The 25,259-nt window shown below is 46.5% G+C and overlaps 1 protein-coding gene across 25 annotated transcripts in view; it reads right to left on the reverse strand.

The window, feature by feature from the left end:
- Positions 1 to 25,259, reverse strand: part of nrxn3a (neurexin 3a) — a 1,599,218-nt gene that overhangs the window by 957,949 nt on the left and 616,010 nt on the right. For 19 of the 25 annotated variants that reach the window (XR_013888541.1, XR_013888540.1, XM_080202242.1 and 16 more), the window contains one exon: positions 22,348 to 22,374. The exons of the other annotated variants lie outside the window; for them this stretch is intronic. Coding sequence is in view for 17 of the 19 variants with exons in the window: in XM_080202242.1 (XP_080058368.1) it covers positions 22,348 to 22,374 (27 nt within the window). In the remaining 2 variants the exon portion in view is untranslated. The remainder of the gene's footprint in view (positions 1 to 22,347; positions 22,375 to 25,259) is intronic. 25 annotated transcript variants of the gene reach the window in all.

Genomic DNA, 25,259 nt, shown 5'->3' on the forward strand with positions numbered 1-25,259 from the left:
CAAGCCGGGAATTGAACCCAGGTCCCTGGTGCTGTGAGATAGCAGTGCTACCCACTGTGCTAACATCCCGCAGAGCCTGTTCCATAGGATCAGGAGCAAGCCAATCAACTCACTGAGACTGCTCGTTGGGATCAGGAATAAGCCAATCAACTCATCAACTCAGCGAATCCATTCCATCAATGATTGAGATCATGATTAATCTGTATCTTAATCCTCTCCGCTTGCCTTGGCTCTATAACATTTGATACTTCTGGCTAACATAAATCTATCCACCTCAGATTTAAAAATGATTGGGTGAGCTGGCATCTGTTGCTTTATGTGATATCCACCCATGTTCCGCACCTTGTGTGATAGAGGTATCCAAAAGAAGGGTTTGATCGAGTTGTTAAGGAAAAGTTGGTTTCAGTGGCGGTAGGGTCAATAAATCAAAGACTAGAGGCTTAACAATGAAATCAGCAGGGAGATGAGGGGAATTTTTTTTTAAAGAAACGCAGCGAGTTGTTATGACCTTGAAGCCAATTCAATAATAACTTTCAAAAGAGAGTGGGATAAGTGCTTGGGAGGGAAAGATTTTTAGGATGATGTGGACGGAGCAGTGGGAGAGGTGATGGATTGACTGATACAAACACACTAGACAGACACAACTCCTTCTATCTTGCTTCATGTTACATTTCAATCTTGTACGACCAAGTTCTCAAATTAAAAACCGGCTATTTGCTCCTTTTCTCTTTGTTATTTCTCTTTCTCCCGACATGAAAATGCTCTTCTGATGTTTGAAAAGAGGATCATTTTCAGCAAGCGAGAAAGGTAGCATTATTTTTGCAATTTAAATTTTTCCCCAGCTCCAATATCCTTTGACATTTCAATTTTCTCGCTGGATAGTTTCAATGCCCCAAAGGCTTTCTAGCTCTGTAATTTTAATTAACTAGGTAGCGGGGGCATTACAAAGATAGGAGCTGCAATCACGCTGCAAACTAAAGACTGGCAAAGTGACGAAATATTTGAATAATACATCTTCAGCAGTGTGGATCAATGAAAGGGTTTCGAAGACACTGCAATGAAATTATAAAAGAATCCGCCACGAGGAGTGTTTTGGAAAAGGTGGGCACAGTGGTTAGCACGGCTGCTTCTCAGCGCCAGGGACCCGGTTCAATTCTGACCTTGGGTCACTGTCTGTGTGGAATCTGTATGTTCTCCCCATGTCTGCGTGGGTTTCCTCCAGGTACTCCAGTTTTGTTCCCACACTCCAAAAGACGTGCTGGTTAGGTACATTGGCCTTGCTAAATTCTCCCTCTAGATGCCGGAGTGTGGCAACTAGGGGATTTTCACAGTAACTTCGTTGCAGTGTTAACGTAAGCCTACTTGTGACACTAATAAATAAACATTAACTTCAAATTTTACCCTGGGAGATCTGAAGAAAACAATTAAACTGCTGGTTGGACAATACAGTGGAAATATGCAGCACAAGCATGTAGTCCATGTGTCAGATCTCCAGTGGGTCCCATTTCCTTGCATTTTCCCAATATCAAAGCAAATTTATTCCTGTTGCTTGTTTAGCTGGCTCCTGTGTGGAATTTACTGCTAAATCGGCTTCCAAAATTCTTTCCAAATTGTAACAACTCGCTGCTTCAGAGCAGAGATAAATACTATTTCCTCATCTGGTGTTTTTGTCCATTATCTTCAATCAGTGTCCTCTGGTTATCGATCCAGCTGCCAGTGAAGACAATCATTTCCTCTCTCGCTCTGTCACATGTGCTCAGGTTTGAGTGCAAAGTTCAGTCTCAATAAAGAAAAGCAAAGTAACCCTGTTATAGAACATAGAACATAGAACATAGAACATTACAGTGCAGAACAGGCCCTTCGGCCCACGATGTTGCGCCGACCAGTTACAAAAACAATGACCCACTAGCCTATACCAATCCCTTTTCGTCCATAAACCTATCCAGAGATCTCTTAAACGCCCCCAAACTAGACGCATTTACAACCGCAGCAGGCAGGGCATTCCAATCCCTCACCACCCGCTGGGTAAAGAACCTACCCCTGACATCCGTCCTGTAGCTACCCCCCCTTAATTTAAAGCCATGCCCCCTCGTGCTAGCCTTCTCCATCCGAGGAAAAAGGCTATCACTATCCACCCTATCTAAACCTCTAATCATCTTATATGTTTCAATAAGATCCCCTCTTAGCCGCCTTCTTTCCAACGAAAACAACCCTAAATCCCTCAGTCTCTCCTCATAGGACCTCCCCACCATACCAGGCAACATCCTAGTAAACCTCCTCTGCACCCTCTCCAACGCCTCCACATCCTTCTTGTAATGCGGGGACCAGAACTGCACACAGTACTCCAAGTGCGGCCGCACTAGAGTAGTGTACAGTTGCAACATTACACTGCGACTCCTAAATTCAATCCCCCTACCAATAAACGCCAAGACACCGTACGCCTTCTTAACAACCTTATCTACTTGATTCCCAACTTTCAGGGATCTATGTACACACACACCTAGATCCCTCTGTTCATCCACACTATAGAAAGGATGTTACTGAAGTAGAAAGAGTGCAGAAAAGATTTACTAGGATGCTATCGGGACTTGATGGTTTGAGTAATAAGGAGAGGTTGGATAGACTGGGACTTTTCTCCCCTGGTGCGTAGGAGGCTTAGGGGTGATCTTATAGAGGGCTATAAAATAATGAGGGGCACAGATCAGCTAGATAGTCAATACCTTTTCCCAAAGGTAGGGGAATGTAAAACTAGAGGGCATAGGTTTAAGCTGAGAGGAGAGAGATACTAAAGGGAACAGAGGGGCAATTTTTTCACACAGAGGGTGGTGAGTGTCTGGAATGACCTGCCAGAGATAGTAGTAGGGGCGGGCACAATTTTGTTTTTTAAAAAGCATTTAGACAGTTGCATGGGTAAGATGGGTATAGAGGGATATGGGCCAAACGCGGGCAATTGGGGCTAGCTTAGTGGTTAAAAAAAGGGACAGCACGGACAAATAGGGCTGAAGGGCCTGGTTCCATGCTGTAAACTTCGATGACGCTATGACATTTTAGGTATGACTCTTCATGAATCTGGTCCTGGTCAGGCACAGCAAGACTTTTATACAAATGTGCCACATACAATTCCTCCAGCTGAACCTACCAGCGCACATGAAGGATCCAGCCAAGAAAATATCACCCAATCCTTTCCTTTTAGATGCTGGTTGGTCTAAAGGGTGTATTCAATGTACCTTTCCCTTGGAAAGCAAACTACAGGTGTTCACTGCCACTAATGCCAGACTGAAAGGCTACACTGATTGGACAATTCCCCCCTCAATCACACCTGGAGACTACATGCTCAAGGTGGTTGGGATCGGCCTCAGGCACATCATAGGTGGGATCCTGTGGCCTCGCTCATCCTGAAAACCCGCCTAAGGTCAATGGACTTTTTCATTGCGGGGCTAATGAAATTCTGGCCCATTTCTTTTCTACAACTATCCTCCACTCACTGCATGAAATCACTTGCCTCCGCTACTACCTCTGACAGCTTTTTCCAGTTAGTTTCCTCGAATCTACAGGGATTTTTAAAAATAATGTGTACTGCAATGTGCTGCTCAATTGGTTTCTGCAGACTGTTTGCTGCAGTGTGCTGTTTAAATAGACTCTGTAGACTGTTTGCTGCAGTGTGCTGTTTAAATAGACCCTGTAGACTGTTTGCTGCAATGTGTTGTTTAAATAGACTCTGTAGACTGTTTGCTGCAGTGTGCTGTTTAAATAGACCCTGTAGACTGTTTGCTGCAATGTGTTGTTTAAATAGACTCTGTAGACTGTTTGCTGCAGTATGCTATTTAACTAGACTTTGTTGTAGTGTGCTGTTTAAAAGATGTGAGGCAACTCACCTCTACCACCCTCCCAGGCTGTTAGTGAAGGAAATTTGCCATCCTTACCTGGTCTGGCCTACTCCAGAGCCACAGCAATGTGGTTGACTCTCAACTGCCCTTGGGCAACTAAGGACGGACAATAAATGCCAACGCCACCAATGTCTCAAGAATGAATAAAAGTAAATCTACTCAGAATAGAGGAGTGAATGAGTATTGCTAAATGGGCAACCGAGTGTTCAGAGAATGGCGTTGGATATGGAGGAATGAAGTATGCTCTGCAACATGTCTTTTAAAAAATGTTTTCTGAGGGGAAATTCCATTGACAAGGCCAAGGTTTTGATTCTAGTTGCCAATGTTACCTGCAAGTGATTAGTTGAAACCGTGGCAAAAAAAGGAGAATATTTTAGGCACAAAACTTGCATCACAGCAACCTGCATTCAGTTGCAAAAATGAATCACTGAATCCCTACAGTACAGAAAGAGGCCATTCAGCCCACCTGGTCTGCACCAACCACAATCCCACTCAGGCCCTATCCCTACAACTCCATACATTTACCCTTGCTAGTCTCCCTGACACTAAAAGGTAATTCAGCATGGCCAATCCACCCGTCTTTGTACTGTGGGAGGAACCGGAGCACCCTGAGGAAACCCACACAGACCTATGGAGAAGGTGTAAATTCCACACAGACAGTGACTCGAGCTGGGAATCGAACCCGGGCCCCTGGCACTGTGAGACAGCAGTGCGAACCACTGTGCCACCACCAAGAGAATGGCACCCTCTCCACACCAAACAATGGAACTGCTGGCCCCTTTTAATTTGTGAGTTGTAGGTTGGGGCAGGCCCCTGATATTCAGAATTGCCGCAGTAAGCATGAAAGCACTGTCCAAAATTCTGTGGCAAATCATGTTGAACCATGAGCTCAATCTTCAGGTCATTTACCTTACACTCGGCTGACGGGAGGTCTTGTGGCGCAGAGGGTAGCACCCCTGTCTCTGAGCCAGGCGCTCCGGGTTTGAGAACCCTATCCAGGACTTGGGACAGTCAGCAGGGAGTCGGCACACTTTCCAAGGAGGAAGCAAAGGGCTCGGATGTCGGAGTCACAAGTGCAGACTTGGACAGACTCCGCCAGCCTTCAGTCCAGTCTGTGCATGGTCGCTAACACTTGCGCCTGATAGTCCCTGCCCACCTCCAACACCTTATGAGGCAAACATTCATCATGTGTGTGGGGCTCAGCACTTTGCTACTGGACTGGGACTTGGTGGTCAAAAGAAAGAGCATCCGTAACGCGGTCAAGCAGGTTACACATCAACCTGCAAATTCTTCCAGCACATACCAATGCAGTAAGATTGGGAGAGATCGCTGGACAGCCATGTGATGGGAAAGAACCTCTGTCATCACTACTCCTCGCTCCCAACATGCATGGTAAAAAACCACAGTGACTCGAACTCCCTGGGTGGAATTCTCCCAACACACCCATGGCAGGTTTGGCAGCAGGCAGGAGCGGAGGACGTGGCACAAGCTGAAAATGGGAAACTCGCTGGCATAAAATCACATTCTAATTCTCCCAACGCCAGGTTGGTCTCGCCGGCTTGTGGCATGGATGCAACTTGCGTTCGTTTGCATCTCATGAATTCTCATCAAAACAGCTGCCCACCGGCATCCGAAGCAGTCTCACAACACCAGGTTGAAGTCCAACAGGTTTATTCGGTAGCACAAGCTTTCGGAGTATCTCTCCTTCTCCTGGCATCACCCGCGTCCCGCCAGCCTTTCCAATCTTGTTCACTCTCGTGTGAAAATGTTGTCAGTCTAAAACCCGACTGCTAAAGTCTGACGTGCAAAAGAGGTGCTCGGTTTGCCAGAGACTGTGGGGCGAGTGCACCAACTTTCTGCCACAGTGCAGCACTGCCCCTGATGCGCCGTTCACCACTCTGTTTGCTGTAATGTGCTGTTTAAACTGACTCGGTAGACTGTTTGCTGTAGTGTGCTGTTTAAATAGACTCTGTGGACTGTTTGCTGCAGTGTGCTGTTTAAGTAGACTCTGTAGACTGTTTGCTGCAATGTGCTGTCGGGGCAGATCGGTTCCTGCCTCTATCTCCATGCCAAGCTGGTCATCATGGACAGCACCATGCTGCTGGACCCACAGACCCTCCTGTGTCATGAGTCAGATCCGTACGGTGTCTGGGATTGGGGAGTACAAGGGACTCATTGCCCTCTGGTGCCACACAGTGGTGTTCATCTGGATAGCACTATGTTCGTTCATGCAGGGCCAGGGAAGGGTGGTTTGTGGAGTAGCAAGGATTGGGGGGGGGTGGGTGTCGGTTTCCTATGGCCTAACGAAGGCAAGGGTCAATGTGGAAGGAGTGCATTGCAAGACAGGGGGAAGGGCGATGGCTCATAATGGGAGGCAGAGGGGCAAGGAGTGAATGAGGGTGATGAACAATGGAAGCAGAGGGAAGATTGAGGGGAGGGAAACTTTACCCCGACATGAAAAGCTCACAAACAAGGTGGGGGGGGGGGTGGTCAAAGGGACACCTCATTGCTTACTGGAAGGGGCTGGATGAAGACTCCAGGTGTGGTGGGTAGAGATCCAAGTGGGGCATGGGGGCCTCACAGGTGAGGAGGGGAGGATGGTTGAATTGGGGAACTAACTTCCTCCTGAGGCTGTTAGCCTTTTCCCTCTGGATTGCTGACATCCTGCACGGCCTGGTGAAGGCAGGTGGGCTGGACAGAGTGATCTGAGTGTGCTGGACTGGGATTTAAATATGGTGCCATGACCTTTGAACCCACAATCTGAGGGTGGGTGGTTGAATCGACTGCCAGCCCACCAGGGGAGTCAGTGGGGAACTTGCCTGTGAATAACGAATAAGGTTACAAGCATAAAATCTGACGCAGGATGCCACCATTCTGGCGAGCGGTGTAGGTGTTACTGGAGCTACCTACTACCACACTTCAGTCTCAGAAAGGACGGAATACCATCCCTCGGGTGAACGGTTACAAATCTCACCTGGCACATTGGAAACCACTAATTTGGATTATTCAATCCTTCAATACAAGGATATTGTTCTGGCATCCCTTGAAAACCTCCAGTAATTTTGTAATTAAACTTTTCTTCCATCCCCTCTACTATACAATTACCTCCCACCAATCCACCTCTCAACCATCTCCAAATCTCTTGATGTGTTGCGTGTGCAGCACGGTGGCACAGTGGTTAGCACTGTGGCCTCACATTACCAGGGACCTGGGTTCGATTCCTGGCTTTGGGTCACTGTCTATGTGGAGTTTGCACATTCTCCCCGTGTCTGCGTGGGTTTACTACCATTTGCTCCATTTTCCTCCCACAGTCTGAAAGACATGCTGGTTAGGTACATCGGCCATGCTAAACTGTCCCTTGGTATCCAAGAATTTACAGATTAATTAGACTAACCATAATAAATGTACAGGGTTGTGGGGATGGGAGGGGGCAGGGGGCTTGGGTCTGGGTGGAACGCCCTTTCAGAGGGCTAACACACAGACACGATGGGCTGAATAACCTCTTTCCATTCTGTAGGGATTCTATGTGCTTTTAGACTTTCCAGATATCTGAACTACCTTGTCAACTTCAATTCCAAATCACTGCGAAATGAGACAGGACTTCACAATGACACTTTAGGCTTTTCTTATTTAGTCTGGTGCAGGTTCGATGTATATTCTGGAAAGGAGTGCGGAAGCTGAACATATGGAAGGGCAAATATATCACCCTCAACAAGGGAGCAATGAGAAGTAGAAGAGGTTACAATCTTGTCACACCCATTCAGCATCAAGTTTTTTCAAGTATAGATCGATCGCATGCACAAAGAAACAGCTAGGCAATTATTTCTTTCGCGAATACAGCGGAAACAGTATTGTTACACACAGTTGGAGACCATTCGGCCCACTGTGTGTGGGGCAGCTCACTGAAAAGAACCACTTACCCAGCGCCAATCCCCAACTTTCCCCCTGTATCCCTATACGTTCATTCTTATCAAATAAAAATCTAATTCCCTCTTGAATGCCTCAATTGAACCTCCCTCCACCACGCTCTCTCTTGATTTGATTTATTATTGTCACATGTATTAGTATACAGTAAAAAGTATTGTTTCTTCCACGCTATACAGACAATACCGCTCATAGAGAAGGAAACGAGACAGTGCAAAATGTTGTGTGACAATCATAGCCAGGCTGTAGAGAAAGATCATCTTAATATGAGGTAGGTCCATTCAAAAGTCTGATGGCAGCAGGGAAGAAGCTGTTCTTGAATCGGTCGGTAAGTGACCTTAGACTTTAGTGTCTTTTTTCCTGACAGAAGTAGGTGGAAGAGAGAATGTCCAGGATGCCTGAGGTCCCTGATTATGCTGGCTGCTTTTCCGAGGCAGCGGGAAGTGTAGACAGGCTTAATGGCTAGAATTCTCCCATCCCGCCCACTATTGGAATTTTAGCGACGGCTTATGGAGAATGTGAAACTCCATTGACAGTCCGGCAGGAATTTCCCATTCTTAGACCAGTGTGGCCAGAGAATTCCGCCCAACGGATCACATTCCAGACCCTAGCCCATTGCTCGTGTAAAGATTTCTCCTCGTGTCTCCATCGCATCTTATGCCAACCAACATCCAGGTACAGCAGATAATAAAGAGAGCGAATGGAATGTTGGCATTTAAAGCGAAAGGAATAGAATATAAAGATAAGGAAGTATTGTTGCAACTTTACAAGGCATTGGTGAGGCCGCACTTAGAGTATTGTGCACAGTTTTGGACCCCTTATTTGAGGAAAGATGTAGTGGCATTGGCAGCAGTTCAGACGAGGTTCACTAGATTGATTCCAGAGATGAGAGGTTTGAAGAGAGATTGAGCAGTTCAGGCCTATACTGTCTGGAATTTGGAAGAATGAGGGGAGGTCAAATTGAGGTACTCGAGATGATAAAAGGTGTGGATAAAGTAGACGTGGAGTGGGTGCTTCCTCTTGTGGGGTATTCTAGGACGAGAGATCATAGTCATGATAAGGAATAGCAAAGAGTTGAGGAGAAACTACTTCGCTCAAAGGATTGTAAATTTATGGAATTAGCTACCCAAAGTGTGGTGGGACAGTGAGTAGCTTTAAGGAGGAGTTAGATTTTTAATTGGTAATGGGTTTGAAAGTTTATAGAGAGAAGGCAGGAAAATGGGGATGAGGAGAATATCAGCCATGATCGAATGGCACAGCAGGCTCAATGGGCCGAATGGCCTAATTCTGATCCTACATCTGATGAACTTATGAACTCTAAGTCTGTGCGCTCTCATTCTCAATCCTCACACCATAGATAACAGTTTCTCCCCACCGACTCTGGCACAGACCCCCCCCCCGCTCATGATTTTGTACACCTCTACCAAATCCTTCAATGAAAATTGAGACAAATCATAAAAATTGAGAACACAAAAGGTCCATGTTAGAGTGCAGACATCTTGTACTGGTGGTAAGGGTTGGGGGGGGGGGTGTACATTTCTTCGGAAATAATGTCATGACGTTTGGAAGACGTTATCGAGTGAATGATAGAAGGCATTTGAGGACCTGACTCCGAGGGTGAGGTTTTCCAGCCCTTCCCACTGGCAGCATTTTCCAGTCCTGCTGAAGTTGACCAGCATCGCGGGCCCCCCAGTGCAAAGCATGCAAGCCACGCAAAATACCGTAAACCTGGGCAGGACATGAAAATCCGACCAGCGGCCAAAGAGAAAAGAACAAGGAACAAAGAAAATTACAGCACAGGAACTGGCCTTTTGGCCCTGAAGCCGGCACTGACCATACTGTCCAACTGAATTAAAATACCCCTACCCTTCCATGGACCATATCCTTTCATTCCCACCCTACTCATGTATTTATCTAGATGCCCCTTAAGACCCACGATTGTATCCACTGAAGTTTATTTATTTATGTATTAGTCACAAGTAAAGCTGACATTAACATTGCAATGAAGTTACTGTGAAATTCCCCTAGTCGCCACAGTCTGGGGCCTGTTCGGGTCAATGCACCTAACCCGCACGTCTTTGGACTGTGGGAGGAAACCGGAGCACGCGGAGGAAACCCACGCAGACACGGGGAGAATGCGCAAACTCCTCACAGACAGGGACCCAAGCCGGGAATCGAACCCGGGTCCCTGGCGCTGTGAAGCAGCAGTGCCAATCACTGAGCCACTGTGCCACCCACTACCTCCCCCAGCAGCGAGTTCCAGGCACCCACTTCCCTCTGTGTAAAAAACCCTTGGCGAGCTGCCTCCACAACGGGATAACCCGCCATGGGGGAGGGTGGCGGGGGAGGGGGTCTGGGAAATCCAGCCAGAGTCAGTTTCCCAATTTCGGAAGGGCGCTGGGGTAATCTTTCCATTTTGCACTGTCATTCTCTGCTAAAAATTTGTGCCAAAATTCAATGTGGTCTGACTGCATTCAGAGGACACAGTGCCGAGACGACTAAGGTAGAATTCACTCTTCCCAGAAATGGAAATCTTCATCATTTCACACCTGCTTTCCAGCTTCTAACCAAATCACAAGTGGTGAAAAATCTGGCATTTTGACTTACTTCACCACATCAGCGCTCCTTCGAGGTCACACGCTCTAACCGTGTGCAGTTCTGGTTGCCACACCATAGGAAGGACGTGAATGCACTGGAAGGGGGTGCAGAGGAGATTCACTGGGATGCTGCCTGGGACGGAACATCCAAGTTACGGAGAGAGGTTGGGTAAGGCTTGGGTTGACCTTGCTGGAGCAGAGAAGACTGAGGGGGCAACCTGACTGAGGTGTTCAAGATTATAAGGGACATGGACAGATAGGGAGCAGCTGTTGAAAGGGTCAGTTACAAGAGGTTAAAAGTAAGGGGTGGGAGGTTTAGGGGAGATTTGAGGAAAACTTTTTTCACCCAAAAGGTAGTAACAGTCTGGAACGCGCTGCCTGGGAGAATGGTGGAGGCAGGTTGCCTCACATCCTTTAAAAAGTATCTGGATGAGCACTTGACATGTCATAACATTCAAGACTATGTGGCAAGTGGAAATAGGTGGGCACATCAGGGCCTTTCATTCATCGGTGTGGACTCAATGGGCTGAAGGGCCTCTTCTGCGCTGTATTATTCTATGATTGTGTGATTCTGAATAGCCACAAATCTGCAAAAATTGCCACAGAAGAGTCGAGGCCATTGGTTGAGAAAGGGTTTTTAGATAGTGAACTCCAGCAGCCACTGTTTATACACATGCCGTACTTTAGAGAAATATGGCATCCATTTTTAATCACCGCATCATCGATGACTCCCAACAGTCACCTAAGCACGGGAATTCCCTCCCCAAATCTCTCGGCATCTCCGTACTTCATGTTCTGGAATCTCCTCGGGCTGTGTTCAAAGCTCCCGTGCCAGCAGAGTTAAATCCACCTGTCGCCTACCCTCACCGCCATTTCACCAGTGGCGGGGTGGATCTCAGGCCCACCCATGGCCCACTTGAGGGCATTCTCCTCAATGTTGCCAGGATTTAACCAGAGCCAGGAGAGGCTAACACCAACTGGCCAGTCTGTCAGCTTTCCCTGAGCAGACCGGCAGAGGGAGACAGGGGGTGGAGGAGAGGGTGCTTTCCCTCCTTATTCAGCCTCATGGAACCTTTGAGGGCAAAGCTTTAACCAACAAACCAACCCTGCCCCTCCTCCGCCCCTGCTCCCCTCCCCCCAACCACCCCCGCAAGCACCTATCCCCACCCTAGGCTGAATACTGGTGACCATGAAACTTTCGTTGATGGTCAGAAAAACCCCCATCTGTTGTTCTTTAGGGAAGGAAATCTGCCTTCCTCAATCAGTCTGACCTACAGGTGACTCCAGACACAGAGCAATATGGTCAACTTCTTAACCGCCCTCTAAAATGGCTGAGCAAAACGCTGAGTTCAAGGCCAACTAGGGATGGACAACAAATGTTGGCCTTGCCAGCGATTCCCACAACCGATGAAAAAAGTCATAAGATGATCAGATTAGGTTGATTGGCCATGCTAAATTGCCCCTTAGTGCCCCAAGATGTGTAGGTTTGGGGGATTAATTGGGTAAATATGTGGGGTTACCAGGATAGGGCTTGGGTACGACGGACTATCGGAGAGGCAGTGCAGACCCGATGGATCGAATGGCCTCCTTCTGCGCTGTAGGATTCTATGATTCAATGAATAAGTTTTAATAAAACTCATCATATCAGAGTGGGAATCGACAGTAGAAGCATTGACATATTCCTTGGCACATTGAGAAGTGTCAAAGAACGTCACTGGTTCTCTTCAGAGAGTAATGACTGGCATTATATAGCTGCAATAATCATTACACACAAGGAATGAGGAAATCCTTTTTTGAACGGTTCCCCCCGAATCACCCCTGGACAGAGAGCGGACTTCATTTATAGAGTCATATCACTGTCATGACAGCGTTCCTGATGTGGAGATGCCGGCGTTGGACTGGGGTAAACACTGTAAGAAGTCCCACAACACCAGGTTAAAGTCCAACAGGTTTATTTGGTAGTAAAACCCACTAGCTTTTGGAGCGCTGTTCCTTCATCAGGTGAGTGGAGAGTTTTGCTCACAAACAGGGCATATAAAGGCACACACAGTTCACAGACAGTTTACGCACACACAGTTTACAGGTAGTAAACTGTGTGTGCCTTTATATGCCCTGTTTGTGAGCACAACTCTCCACTCACCTGACGAAGGAACAGTGTTCCGAAAGCTAGTGGGTTTTACTACCAAATAAACCTGTTGGACTTTAACCTGGTGTTGTGAGACTTCTTACTATGACAGGGTTCCCTCAGTGTTGCAATGTAGGATCAGCCTGGATGACAAACCTCTGGATAGAGACCTCAAATCGCCTGTTCTGAACCACGTTCCACATCTCACCATGCTGTAATAAGAAATTTCCCGATGGGATAAACAAGCACTCTTGAAAAAAAAGTATGTCTCTAATCTTGAATTAAGGAACATATGCAACAAACATAAGGTAGTATGACGAAAAGAACAGAGCTGAAGATAAGGGTGGTTCAGTTATTAGTGTCACAAGTAGGCTTACATTAACACTGCAATGAAGTTACTGTGAAAATCCCTAAGTTGCCACACTCCAGCATCTGTTTGGATACACTAAGGAAGAACTTAGCATGGCCAATGCACCCAACCAGCAGTCTTTCGGGCTGTGGGAGGAACCAGAGCACCCAGAGGAAACCCACGCAGACACGGGGAGAATGTGCAGGCTCCACACAGACGGTGACCCAAGCTGGGAATTGAACCTGAGTCCCTGGTGCTGTGAGGTGGCAGTGTTAACCACTGTGCCACCATGCTGCCCTAAGCAAGAAAGCAGGTATGAAAGTGCTGTTACACTCAGCATCAGGTCACACAAACATATTCATTTAAAAAGAAAGGCTTGCATTTATATCACACCTTTCACAGCCACTGCCTGTCTCAAAGCACTTTATACATAGCTAATATAGTAATTTTTGAAATTGCTGATGAAAGGACACTTGTTGCCGAAGCTTTTTGTCTTGCACTCATCAGGTCAGCTTGCAAGATAAACCAGCAACAAAGGGAACAACAATTTGTACTGCACGAAAAGAGGGTGCTGTTTGGATGGCAAGCAATACATTGGCTGGTATAGATGTTGCCGTGGAGAATGAAGCACAGAACTGTTAATTGCTAAAATTCAAACCAGGCAAGTTGACTCAGGTCATGGCATTGTCATGGGGGAATGACTGTCCCCCACGGTTTTATTTAGTTGAAGAAGGTGCAATGTATGGGCATGCTCCTTCTATCTGCAATGGACAGGACCCTATGTGTGGATATGTAGCTTCTGGCTTGTATAAGTGAGCCACACTGCAAGCCGATTGATAATCTTAAATTGGGTTTCAGTGTCATTTGTAGCACACTCAGGATTGTTTAGCAAGTGTTGTCCAGTAATGGAATCACATCCAATATTGTGCATCAATAGCGGGATTTTCTGGCCCCGACACTGATGGGCACGATTGCAGGCAGGGCTGGAAAATTTGGAGAGCTGTTAAATGTTAATGACTATCTAAATTTACCTCTCCTATCGGAGACGATGCTCACCATTGTCAGGGCTGGAAAATCCCATCCAACGTTTGGAGTTTTGGAAGGACATATGGTTGGTTCCAGTTGAAGAGCTGTTTGGTGCGATTAGTTGGTCACTGGGGAATATAGCCGACATACCTGGCATCACTCTGACACTGAAATTAATACTCTACATTACCCATTGAGTGCCAAGCAGGATGTCTTTCTGGCTCGTGGGCAGAGAAAGAATGGCTGTAACAATAATTTATGCTTAATGGCATCACTCTAAAGTAGTTTCACTGGATGTTCAAGCCATGTGATCAATTTCTGGTTACATAGCTAGCTGAATGACAGAGAATCTTCTGGAAGCGAGTGGAGAATTGTGGATAAAAAGACATATCGGTCCTTTGTTTGCCAACGATAACTCAAAGAAGATAACCACCGCAGAAAGACTTGTGCCCTGAAGGATGCTTCAGAGAAGGAGAAGATAGATTCTACATTGAGGATATTTCTCAGCTAAGGTTTTCCTAAATTCAGTAAGCATCTATTTTCAGTTAATGTTCAGTTAAAGTTAAAGTGCAGTTTATGAGTTGAAGGTCAGTTAGGAGAAGGGGAGGGGGGAGAGAGGGAGAGTGGGAAAGAGGGGAGAGAGGGGGAAAGGGATAAGACATCACAAGGAGATAGGGTGGTAGAGAGGGAGCAGGAGAGGGAAGGGAAAAGAGGCAGAAGGAGATGTAATAGGGGGAGGAGGGGGAAGAGAGGGAGTGAAGGTGGAAGGGAGGAAGAGAAAAGGGAAAGAACAGGAGGAAGAAAGGAGGTGGTCAGGTGAAAGCTGGGGAAAGGAGGTGAAGAAGCAAGTTTGAACAGAGGGTTTGGGAGGAAGATAGGAAAAGAGGAAGAGGGGATGAGGAGGAAAGAGAAGGGGGGAGGAGAGAAAAGAGAGAGGAGAGAGGAAGGAGGAAGAGAAGGAGGAGTAGAGGGAGAATGAGGAAGGGAGAGGAGCGGGGATGAGGAGGAACACAGAGAGGGAGGTTTATGGTCTTGGTGGTTAGATGAACTAAGCTAAATGAAATGATCTTCCAGGCTAATAATCTTCTTGAAACTAAAGCTTATTGCAAAACACCCTGTTAGAAACTTATTGCATTTTCTTTTGAATGTGTCGACTTCTGGCAGTTTCACATGACAGGTTTTTAATAAATTATCTTTGATAATTGTGCCCCAAAACTATAGAAAAATGAAAGTAAATGATTAATTTTGAGAAAAATCCCCAATGTATTCAAGTGGAACAGACGTTAAGGAGCTGGAATTTCGGGATAAATTTATGTTGTGAGTTACATATCTCACTGGTCTTACTTAGCCAAGACATGCATTATCTTTGTGCCGATAACTGTAAGTTTCATTTATCTACCTCCCAATTGACCCTCACTCCCTCCCCCACCCATCCAGATGTATACTCTCCTACTCCATTCCCAGTTCCACCCCACCTCTTCCTAGTTTCCCCAAAACTCTTCTGGTTGCCACTCCCGTTGCCTCTCCTTTCCTTCAGTTTCCAGGCTGTCTTGCTCACACAGTCAACTCTCCCCGGCCCTTTCTTCTCCCAGTTGCTCTCCCTCCCCCCTCTCCCCGCCACCTCACCTAACTACCTCCATCTCTCCCAGTTGCTTCTGCAGTCTCCCCCCGTCTCAGTTCCTGGGCAGCTCCTGCGTAAGACCACAAGACATAGGAGCAGAATTAGGCCACTGGGCCTAACACTTGGCCACACAGCAAAGGCCTCCAACAGCGAGCTGTTTGTGTAGGTATCTGAGGCTCATTCGTGTGATGCTAATGAGGCCTGGGGCTCACCACTGAGGCCTAGCTATTCCAGCCTGTGGAACTGTTCCCTGCAACCAAGTCGAAGATAGTTTTGAGAAAAAAATCCTTGAGCTGCATGTCAGTTCCTGCATTTGTCAGATGTTGCTGCGGATCAGATGTGACTGCAATAGAGGAAACAATTCATATTGGCAATTATTCCATTCATATTTCATGAGAATTTAATTTATTGCTTGCTGAATGTGTATCCTCACAGGGCAAGTAAGAATCTTAATTGAAACAAGCTTATCTGAGGCAGGATGTCCTTGCTACAGGGGGAATACAGCAAAGGTTTACCAGGCTGATCCCTGGGATGGCAGGTCTGTCATATGGGGAAAGACCTAAGTGGGTTAGGATTATATTCACGTTCACTGGAGTTTAGGAGAGTGAGAGGGGAATCTCATAGTAACTTAGACAATTCTAACAGGGTTAGACAGGGTAGATTCAGAAAGAATGTTCCCCATGGTAGGGGAGTCCAGAACTAGGGTCCATAGTTTGAGGAAAAGGGGTAAACCTTTTAGAACTGAGGTGAGGAGAAATTTCTTCACCCTGAGGGTGGTGAATGTGTGGAATTCACTACCAAGGAAAATAGTTGAGGACAAAACTTTGTCTGGTTTCAAGAAAAAATTAGATATAGCTCTTGGGGGCTAAAGAGAGCAAGGGGTACTGAATTAGCTGATCAGCCAGGATCAAAATGAATGGTGGAGCAGGCCCGAAGGGCCAAATGGCCTACTCCTGCTTCTACTTTCTATGTTTCGATGTTAAGCCAATTTAGATTATGCAAACTCATCTCATTCTTCAAGTCTCCAGGTAAAATATTCCAACTCCTTCAAACCAATGCAAGGGGCAACTCATCAGAAACACCCCCTGGCAAGTTAACTGGTGCCGAGTGACCAGCAGAATCCAGGGATTTTCTGTTGTAAGGGACGTTCCCCGCAACTCCACCCCCCCAACCTCTTCCCAACGGCATGTTTTGGGGTGGCAGAGGTGGTGCGTCATTGGCTAGCAACAGGATTTGCCGACCCTGCCACTGTCCACGGGTTTTCCTGTTGCTCAAACCTTCTAGGGGGGATTGGAAAATTTGACCTAAGTGTTTGATTGGGAGGCATTTTTCTTAAACTGAACAGCATCAGTATGCTTTGTCTGTATAGCGTGCAAGAAACAATACTTTGCACTGTATTCTAATACATGTGACAGCAATAAATCAAACCAAATCTCAAATTTTATTTCTATTATCTGCTCAAGGGATCTGGTCTTCACTGGTCAGATTGGTATTTATTGCGTCTTCTTTTAAGAAGGGTTACAAGTTACATTTCTTTAAGTTACAGCCCACTGTCATTCCTTTTCTGGTCTCAGTGCATAAGAATGATCAGATGGGAAGTTCCAGGAATGCAGTTGAATCTTGTTTAAAACGGAGTGAAAGAGAGGGTGGTCATGGGGAAGGGAGTCTACAACTTATTGGTCCTCCCAGGTGTCTGTCAATCACTCTGTGTGTGCCAGTCCCAAAGATCTCCAGCGTGCGTTTGAACCCAAAAAGGGCATGAAGCCACTGAGAGGACAAAAAAAGAGACATTGTGCTTTGGATCTGAGTTATTGTACCCCACCCCCATCCCTCAGACCACATTTAAATGCTCCCAGCCCCTTCAGGGAGAGGACTCAGAATGATTGCTGGCAGATGGAGATTGGGCAAGAATTGGCAACCTGTCAGTCTCCAGAGAAGTGATGGGTTGGCATGAGGTGCTGCCTCATGATTAAGATATCAGACAGCTAACAGAACCTTGGTTTATTGTGGACATGGGATTATTTCCCAGGCGAGCGAGGGAGTTATCCTGGCCAATATTTATTCCTCGGTCAACATCAGAAATAGCAAGGCGATGGCCTAGTGGTATTATCACTAGACTACTAATCCAGAAACTCAACTAATGTTCTGGGGACCCACGTTCGAATCCCACCACGGCAGATGGTGGAATTTGAATTCAATAAAAAACATCTGGAATTAAGAATCTACTGATGACCATGAAGCCATTGTCGATTATGGGAAAACCCACTTGGCTCACTAACGTTCCTTAGGGAAGGGAATCTGCCATCCTTACTTGGTCTGGCCTACACATAATTCCAGGGCCACAGCAATGTGGTTGACTCTCAAATGCCCTAGAATAACTAGGGGTGGGCAATAAATGCTGGCCCAGCCAGTGACACCCATGTCCCACGGATGAATTTTAAAAAATGTGACCTTCATCACATAATTTGTGGGATCTTGCTGTGCACAAACAAGCTCTCACATTTCCCACAACACTGTTCGCACGTTAACAGTATTTCACTGGGTGTCGTGAGGAGAATGCTCATAGAATCCTACAATGCACAAGGAGGCCATTTGGCCCATCGAGTCTGCACCAACCACAATCCCTCCCAGCCCTTCCCACTTAGCCCCATGAATTTATCCTAGCTAATGCCCTGGCACTAAGGGACAATTTAGCATGTCCATTCCACCTAACCTGCACATCTTTTGACTGGTCAAGGAAGGTGCTATTTAAATGCACCTTTCTTTAATGATTATGAGACTTTTACGTGGAAAGTGAAGGGGATAGGGAATAGATGCAGAATAAATGGTTTAATGGAGCTCTGATGACCCTCTTAAAGGGACTTGCTGAGAGAATGGCGTACGCTTCCATCATTGGAGTGGAGGTGACACAGAGCACACACTGGAAGATCAGTTAAAGATCCCCATCCCAGTAATCTACCCCAGCCAAACCTCAGGGGAGCACAATTTAGCATTCCTCTTAGTCACTCAATGTGACATTTCCAACACAGCCATCCTGTCAACCCCCTGGCAAGAATAACAATTATCATAGAAACATTACAGTGCAAAAGAGGCCATTTGGCCCATCGGGTCTGTACCAACAACAATCCTACCCAGGCCCTACCCTGTAATCCCAAACATCAATCCTCTAATCCCTCTAAACTACGCATTCCGGGACACTAGGGAGAATTTAGCACGACCAATGCTCCTAACCTGCACATCATTGGAGTGTGGGTGGAAACTGGAGCACCCCATGAAATCTACACAGACACAAGGAGAATGTGCAAACTCCAAACAGACAGTGACCCAAGCCAGGAATCGAACCCAAGTCCCTGGCACTGTGAGGCAGCAGTGCTAACCCACTGTGCCACCATTAGTTCTAAATTGTCTATATTTTGGGAAAAAAAATCATAAGCTACAGAGAAGACGGTTCCATGACATCAGCTTAACTGAAGTCTTGACAGCTGTGTGAGAAAAGACAGTGTGCAATGCATTACTGACATATGATTTCCTTGAAGATTCAATTACAGCTACAACAGCTTTAGCGTAGGAGGACAGTGTAAGTGATTGGTATGTTACACATATGACTCTTCCAGTAAGTGATCTAAAATGCACAGGTTGGTATTTGGTTGGTGCCTGAGACGGTTGATCTTTTACACCCATACGTACATACGCACACACACACACACATGCGCACACACACATATGTGTGCACACACACACACACATACAGGCATGCACACACACACACATGCACGCACACACAGATGCACATACACACACAAACACATGCACGCACACACACGCACATGCACACATATAAGCGCACTCACACACACACACATGCACACATATAAGTGCACTCACACACACACACATGCACACATACATGCACACAAACACATGCATGCACATACCCACGCATGCACATACACACACACAAACACAGCAGGGTTAATAAAAAGTGACATTAATTCAAATTACATTGGAGAATTACAATTGGATGAAACAGGTTGTGAAAACGAGAGGTAAAGGAAAACTGATGAAGAGGGGAAAGAACAAAGTACTCTTCACACAGAGTCAGGCATGCTAATTAATGCAGGCGGCATGGTGGCACAGTGGTTAGCACTGCAGCCTCTCAGCACCAGGGATCCAGGTTCAATTCCGGCCTCGGTCATTGTCGGTGTAGAGTTTGCATATTCTCCCCGTGTCTGCGTGGGTTTCCTCCGGGTGCTCTGATTTCCTCCCACAATCCAAAGATGTGTGAGTTAGGTGCATTGGCCGTGCTGAATTCTTCCTAGTGTCAGGCGGATTAGCAGGGTAAATCCGTAGGGTTATGGGGATAAGACCTGGGTGGGATTGTGGTCGGTACAGACTTAATGGGCCGAACGGCCTCCTTCTGTACTGTAGGGATTCTATGATTCTACGAATATCTGTTGGGATGGATTGGGTGGGATGGGGGTGGGGGGGAGATGCTGTGGGGAAACCCTATCTGGATAGTCACATGAGCAGACTGGGAATGGAGGGATACAGAAAATGGTCTAGTTGGACCAATGAGCGGCGCAGGCTTGAAGGGCCGAAGGGCCTGTTTCCTGTGCTGTTTTGTTCTTTGTTTGTTGAAACCATTCCAAGTGTTGCCACATTCTGGCCGTCTTTTTGCTTCCCAAGGACTTGTTCTAAACTTCACTCCAATCCGGTGCTTGACAATGTATCAACCTGATGAAGGAGCAGCGCTCCGAAAGCTCGTGATTCCAAGTGAACCTGTTAGACTTTAAGCTGGTGCTATGAGACTTCTTACGATGCTCGGAGTGGACAGGGCAAGCTCTTAATCCATCCCCTCGCTTGCTCCAAAATCCAGTTCAACTTGAATCCCACTCATGGTCCCCACAAGAGAGACACACAGGATCCAAGCTGACAAGAAACATCATTGCACTGCAGCTTGGGCTTGTTCTGACATTTCGGGGGTGAATTGTACCGTCCTGCCCACCACAGGAATTGCAGCGGGTGAGGGGTGGAAAGGGCCTTCGACCTCGGGCGGGTTTTTCAGGTTTCGGGCGAGCGAGGCTGGAAAATCCCACCCATAATCTTCACCAAACGGCCGAGAAGTGTCTTTTTCTTAAACGTGTGAAACAGTGCTACCTATAAATAGTTGTATTCCCCAAGGGAGATAATCTGCTGTCGATTTTAAAGTGCTTCCAACGCAAAATGAAACCTCATTCAGGAGTGGAAACAAAGCATCAAGCAACCCTTTGTCAATCATTTCTTTTCTATGTCTCTCTCCGGCTGCAGTGAGTACAAAGAATAACTTCTCCAGAGATGATCATTTCAATCTCTCCTTGTTTTACATCTCAGGGTTTTTTAAGTTTACCGATTTGTGTCATAAGCAGGCTTACACGAACACTGCAACAAAGTTACTGTGAAAATCCACTATTGCCACACCCCAGTGCTGGTTCAGGTACACTGAGGTAGAATTTAGCACGGTCAGTACACTCAACCAGCACATCTCTCTGACTGTGGGAGGAAACCGGAGCACCTGGAGGAAACCCACGCAGACACGGGGAGAACGTGCAAACTCCGCACAGACAATGACCGAAGCCGGGAATCGAACTCGGGTCCCTGACGCTGTAAGGCAGCGGTGCTAACCACTGTGCCACCCAACCATCAGGCTCAAGAGAGTAAGCTCGAGGTTCATGTAGCCCAAGATCATTTGGCTTTAATTTGAGTACGTCTTTTTCAGGATAACAGATGAATTGTGGCACATTGAGCTGTCAATCAAACTGTGAACTTACAAACCTCCCCACTGGGATAATTGTCTGTAATTGTGGAAAGCAACCAACCATTAACATTGAAATTATGGTAGCCTGAGTGGTGATGTGAACAGCTATTGTTACTGCTGGAACAGGTTTCTTTCAACTCCTGTTTTAAGATTGCCTCCTGTTTGGACTCTTGCATTTGCATAGATCTCAACTCACCAAGCCTCCTTCAACAGTGCCCTCCAAACCCACGGCCTCTCCAACCTAAAAGGACAAGCAGTGCAAAGGGACCCCACGACCTGCACATTCCCCTGCAGGCCATACGCCGCCCTGACTTGGAAACATATCGGCCGTTCCTTCACTGTCGCTGGCTCAAAATCCTGGAGCTCCCTCCTTAACAGCACTGTGGGTGAACCTACACCAGAGCGGTTCAAGAAGATGGCTCACCCCTACCTTCTCAAGGGCAACCAGTCGCGATGGAAAACCATGTGGAACTTGTGTCTGTCATGAGCACTTGGAGAGTCCTCAACCACACTTTAAACTCTTTGGTGAAAATAGCCCCAGTCTTTTGACTTACTACTTGTGTGTTGTTTGTGGAAGAAGTACACCATCTTATTTGACATTGCGACCGCAGAAACATTTAACATTTTGCTCCCCTGAGCACGCCAGACATGCAGATAATTATGAGAGCACAGTCAAATGCCATTAAACTCTAACCCTGCCAAACTTGGCTTACAATTGGTATGATTAGCAGCTTGTAACAAACCTCAAGATCCAATAGCTTGAGATCCAATAACTGTTCTCTATCAAGAAGCTGAATAGACAAAAGAAAGCGAGAAATTTGCACACTTTACTGATACTTGTTAATGAGATTTGACTGTGGGTTACTGTACACTCATTGATCTTTTGACATATGCAGAAAGGCAACCTCTGCCGTCTTTTCCCCAGTGTATCTAAAGACATAACGACGTACATACAGCATCAAGCAGTTTCTTTAAAACACGATAAAGGCATTAAGAACGAAATGAAACTTGAACAATAACTTACTGGAGTTACAGTTAATCCTGATACAGTCTAGACGGGGAAGAATAAATGAAAGATGAAATCGTATCCTTCAAGGTAACAGCTGCAGACATCCAATAACAGTAAGTCCACCCTTCTGGGGACAGACACACGCAAGAAGGTGGCCATTTTACTTCACTCTTCATTTCACATATGCATCAAAGATCTTGACAAAATGAGACTCAAACATGGATTGGTAACCTCCATACAACTAAAGTCTCGCAGAGATTTTGGACGTTGCGCTACACTCATTATCTATCCCCACTGCGGCAGCAGAAGCTAACTTCGCTTTCGGATAACTGACGACCTCTTTTTTCTCGCACCTTTCTTTCGCACCCCCTCCCCCCCCCACCCCCTCCACCCCCTTCCCCCTCCACAACCCCCCTCCCCAACTCCCCACCACCCCCGACCACCTCTTAATTATAAAATGGCCACTTGCAAACAACTAACCATATGAAAACTCAACCGAGATTCGGGGGGGGTGGGGAATGGAGGAGGAGAGGGGATTGTTTCAATTGTTGGTCTCAAAAGATGACCGGCTCGACCATTTCACGTACTCAGGGCCAACTAGTCTACCAAATACTAAAAAAAGGAAACGGTTGGAGAGAGCATTTAGCAAGAAGATGGGTGAGTGGGTGCCTTGGCAGGGCCAGTCATCTTTGAAAAGTCTAGCAAAGTTTCTCAAGGACTTCATGGAAGTATCAGGAACAAACGTATGCAACAGTTGGGAATAGCCAATTGCTTTTAAATGTTACAAATAGAGCTCTTCTCAAATTGTCACTTTGATCTGGGAATATGTAGGCAAGTTAGAAGTTGTCCTTCTTGATTACCAGCACTCTGTTCTCGTCAGAATGGTGCGCTCCAGCTGAATTTGGTGAACTTCTCAATCCAATCGAAGCTACGGGGCCAAAACTTCCCTCCCCTGACTTCTCGTCAATAGACAAGTTTGTACCGTTCTCTTACAAAATGGATGAAAAGGCTCCAAGGATAATGCACGGAGAAATTCTTGAGAAACATCGAGGAGGAAAGCAACGTCAACAATCTGGGTTCAGTTTCACGTGGCCAGGTTTGTCATGTGTCGTCAACCGCAACAGAAAAGTGGGTGCAAACAGCCGCGGACCATTCGGCACAATTACCATACAGAGGCCGCGATACCTTGTGGGGGGGGGCGCAGCTTTCCTTCATCATTGCGTTGTCCCTGCTCTGAACCCCAATTGGTTAACCATAGTGAACGCATTCTCAAACACAGGTGCTGCCTTTAACATGAGAAAAAGGGACGGGCTTCAGACGTGTCTGGGGGGGGGGGGGTAGTGGCGGGGTAGGTGCGATTGACTCCGAGGTGCTATACGATGTGTGCCTCAAGGCAAGATTATACGTCTCGAGGGTTTAAGAAACTTCATCAGGTTTCTCTGCCTTTAAAGCAATCACTCTGCCAACCTACACCAGGTATGAGGACTTAGGATTATCCAAAGTGAGGTAATGGTGAGCGGGAGGGTCCACAAAAAGAGCAGCCATGATCTTATTGAATGTCGGAGCAGTCTTGTGGGGCCAGACTCCTGCTCCTAGTTCTTACGTTCTTACATTCTCATGAGTGAAACACATTTAAGTTATGAGAAGTTTAAGAGGAAGCAGCGACCTAGTGGTATAATCGCTAGACTATTAATCCAGAAACTCAGCTGATGTTCTGGAGACCTGGGTTCGAATCCCGTCACGGCACATGGTGGAATTTGAATTCAATGACATATATTTGGAATTAAGAATTTTCTGATGACCATGAAACCATTGTCGATTGTCAGAAAAATCCATCTGGTTCACTAACGTCCTTTAGGGAAGGAAATCTGCTGTCCTTACCCAGTCGGGCCTACACGTGGCTCCAGATCCACAGCAATGTGTTTGATTCTCAACTGCCCTCTGAAATGACTGAATGAGATACTCAGTTCAAGGGCGACTAGGGATGGGCAATAAACGCAGGCCCAGCCAGCGACACCCATGTCCTACCAATGAATAAAATAAACTTGGATCAAAAGAAGTGACATTGGAGGATTCCTACAATATGTAAGCTTTTAATGGAGGTGTTTCTCTGGGCCTCCCCTGTTAACAACCACTTATTTGCTTATTTGAGTCTCCCAGTTGCTACATGCAGATGGACAAACGGAATGATGTTTTTTGCGGGTGTGAGTTCCGCAAGATCTGATCTCATGGGTTTAGTTTGGGGATTTCAGATTGGGCATTGACAAGGGGATGCTTTCGTTAACCTAAACACCCTCAACATGGGGGTAGTGGGGTGGGAGAAGAAGGAAACTTCTTCAGCTCCTGACCACTGTCCAGCCATCACTCCTGGAAAAGGTCAGTCACTGGGTGACAAGAGGAATGGCTTGTCCTCAGGGAGTGACCACATGGGGGAGAAACAGGAATGAAGGGTGAAGTTCTCTCGAGGGAGTGCAGCGAAGGTTTACCAGGCTGATTCTGGGGATGGCGGGACTGATATAGAAGGAGAGATTGACTAGGTTAGGATTGTTTTTCTCGGACAAATGAGGGTGGATCTCATAGAGACTTAAAAATTTCTAACAGGACTAGACAGGGTAGATGCAGGGAAGATGCTCCCGATGGGGGGGATGTCCAGAACTTGGGGTCATAGTCTGAGGATTCAGGGTAAACCATTTAGGACAGAGATGAGGAGACATTTCTTTACCCAAAGAGTGGTGAGCCTGTGGAATTCAGTACCACAGGAAGTAGTTGATGCCAAAACATTGAATGTATTCATGAGGCAGCTGGATATAGCACTTGTACCAAATGGGATCAAAGGTTATGGGGAGAAAGCAGGATTAGGTTATTGAGTTGGACAATCAGCCATGACCGTGATGAATGGTAGAGTAGGCTCGAAGGGCTGAATGGCC

The sequence above is a fragment of the Carcharhinus amblyrhynchos genome, chromosome 14 (genome assembly GCF_965287045.1).
Source record: "Carcharhinus amblyrhynchos chromosome 14, sCarAmb.v2.hapA, whole genome shotgun sequence".
Taxonomy (NCBI): Eukaryota; Metazoa; Chordata; class Chondrichthyes; order Carcharhiniformes; family Carcharhinidae; genus Carcharhinus; species Carcharhinus amblyrhynchos.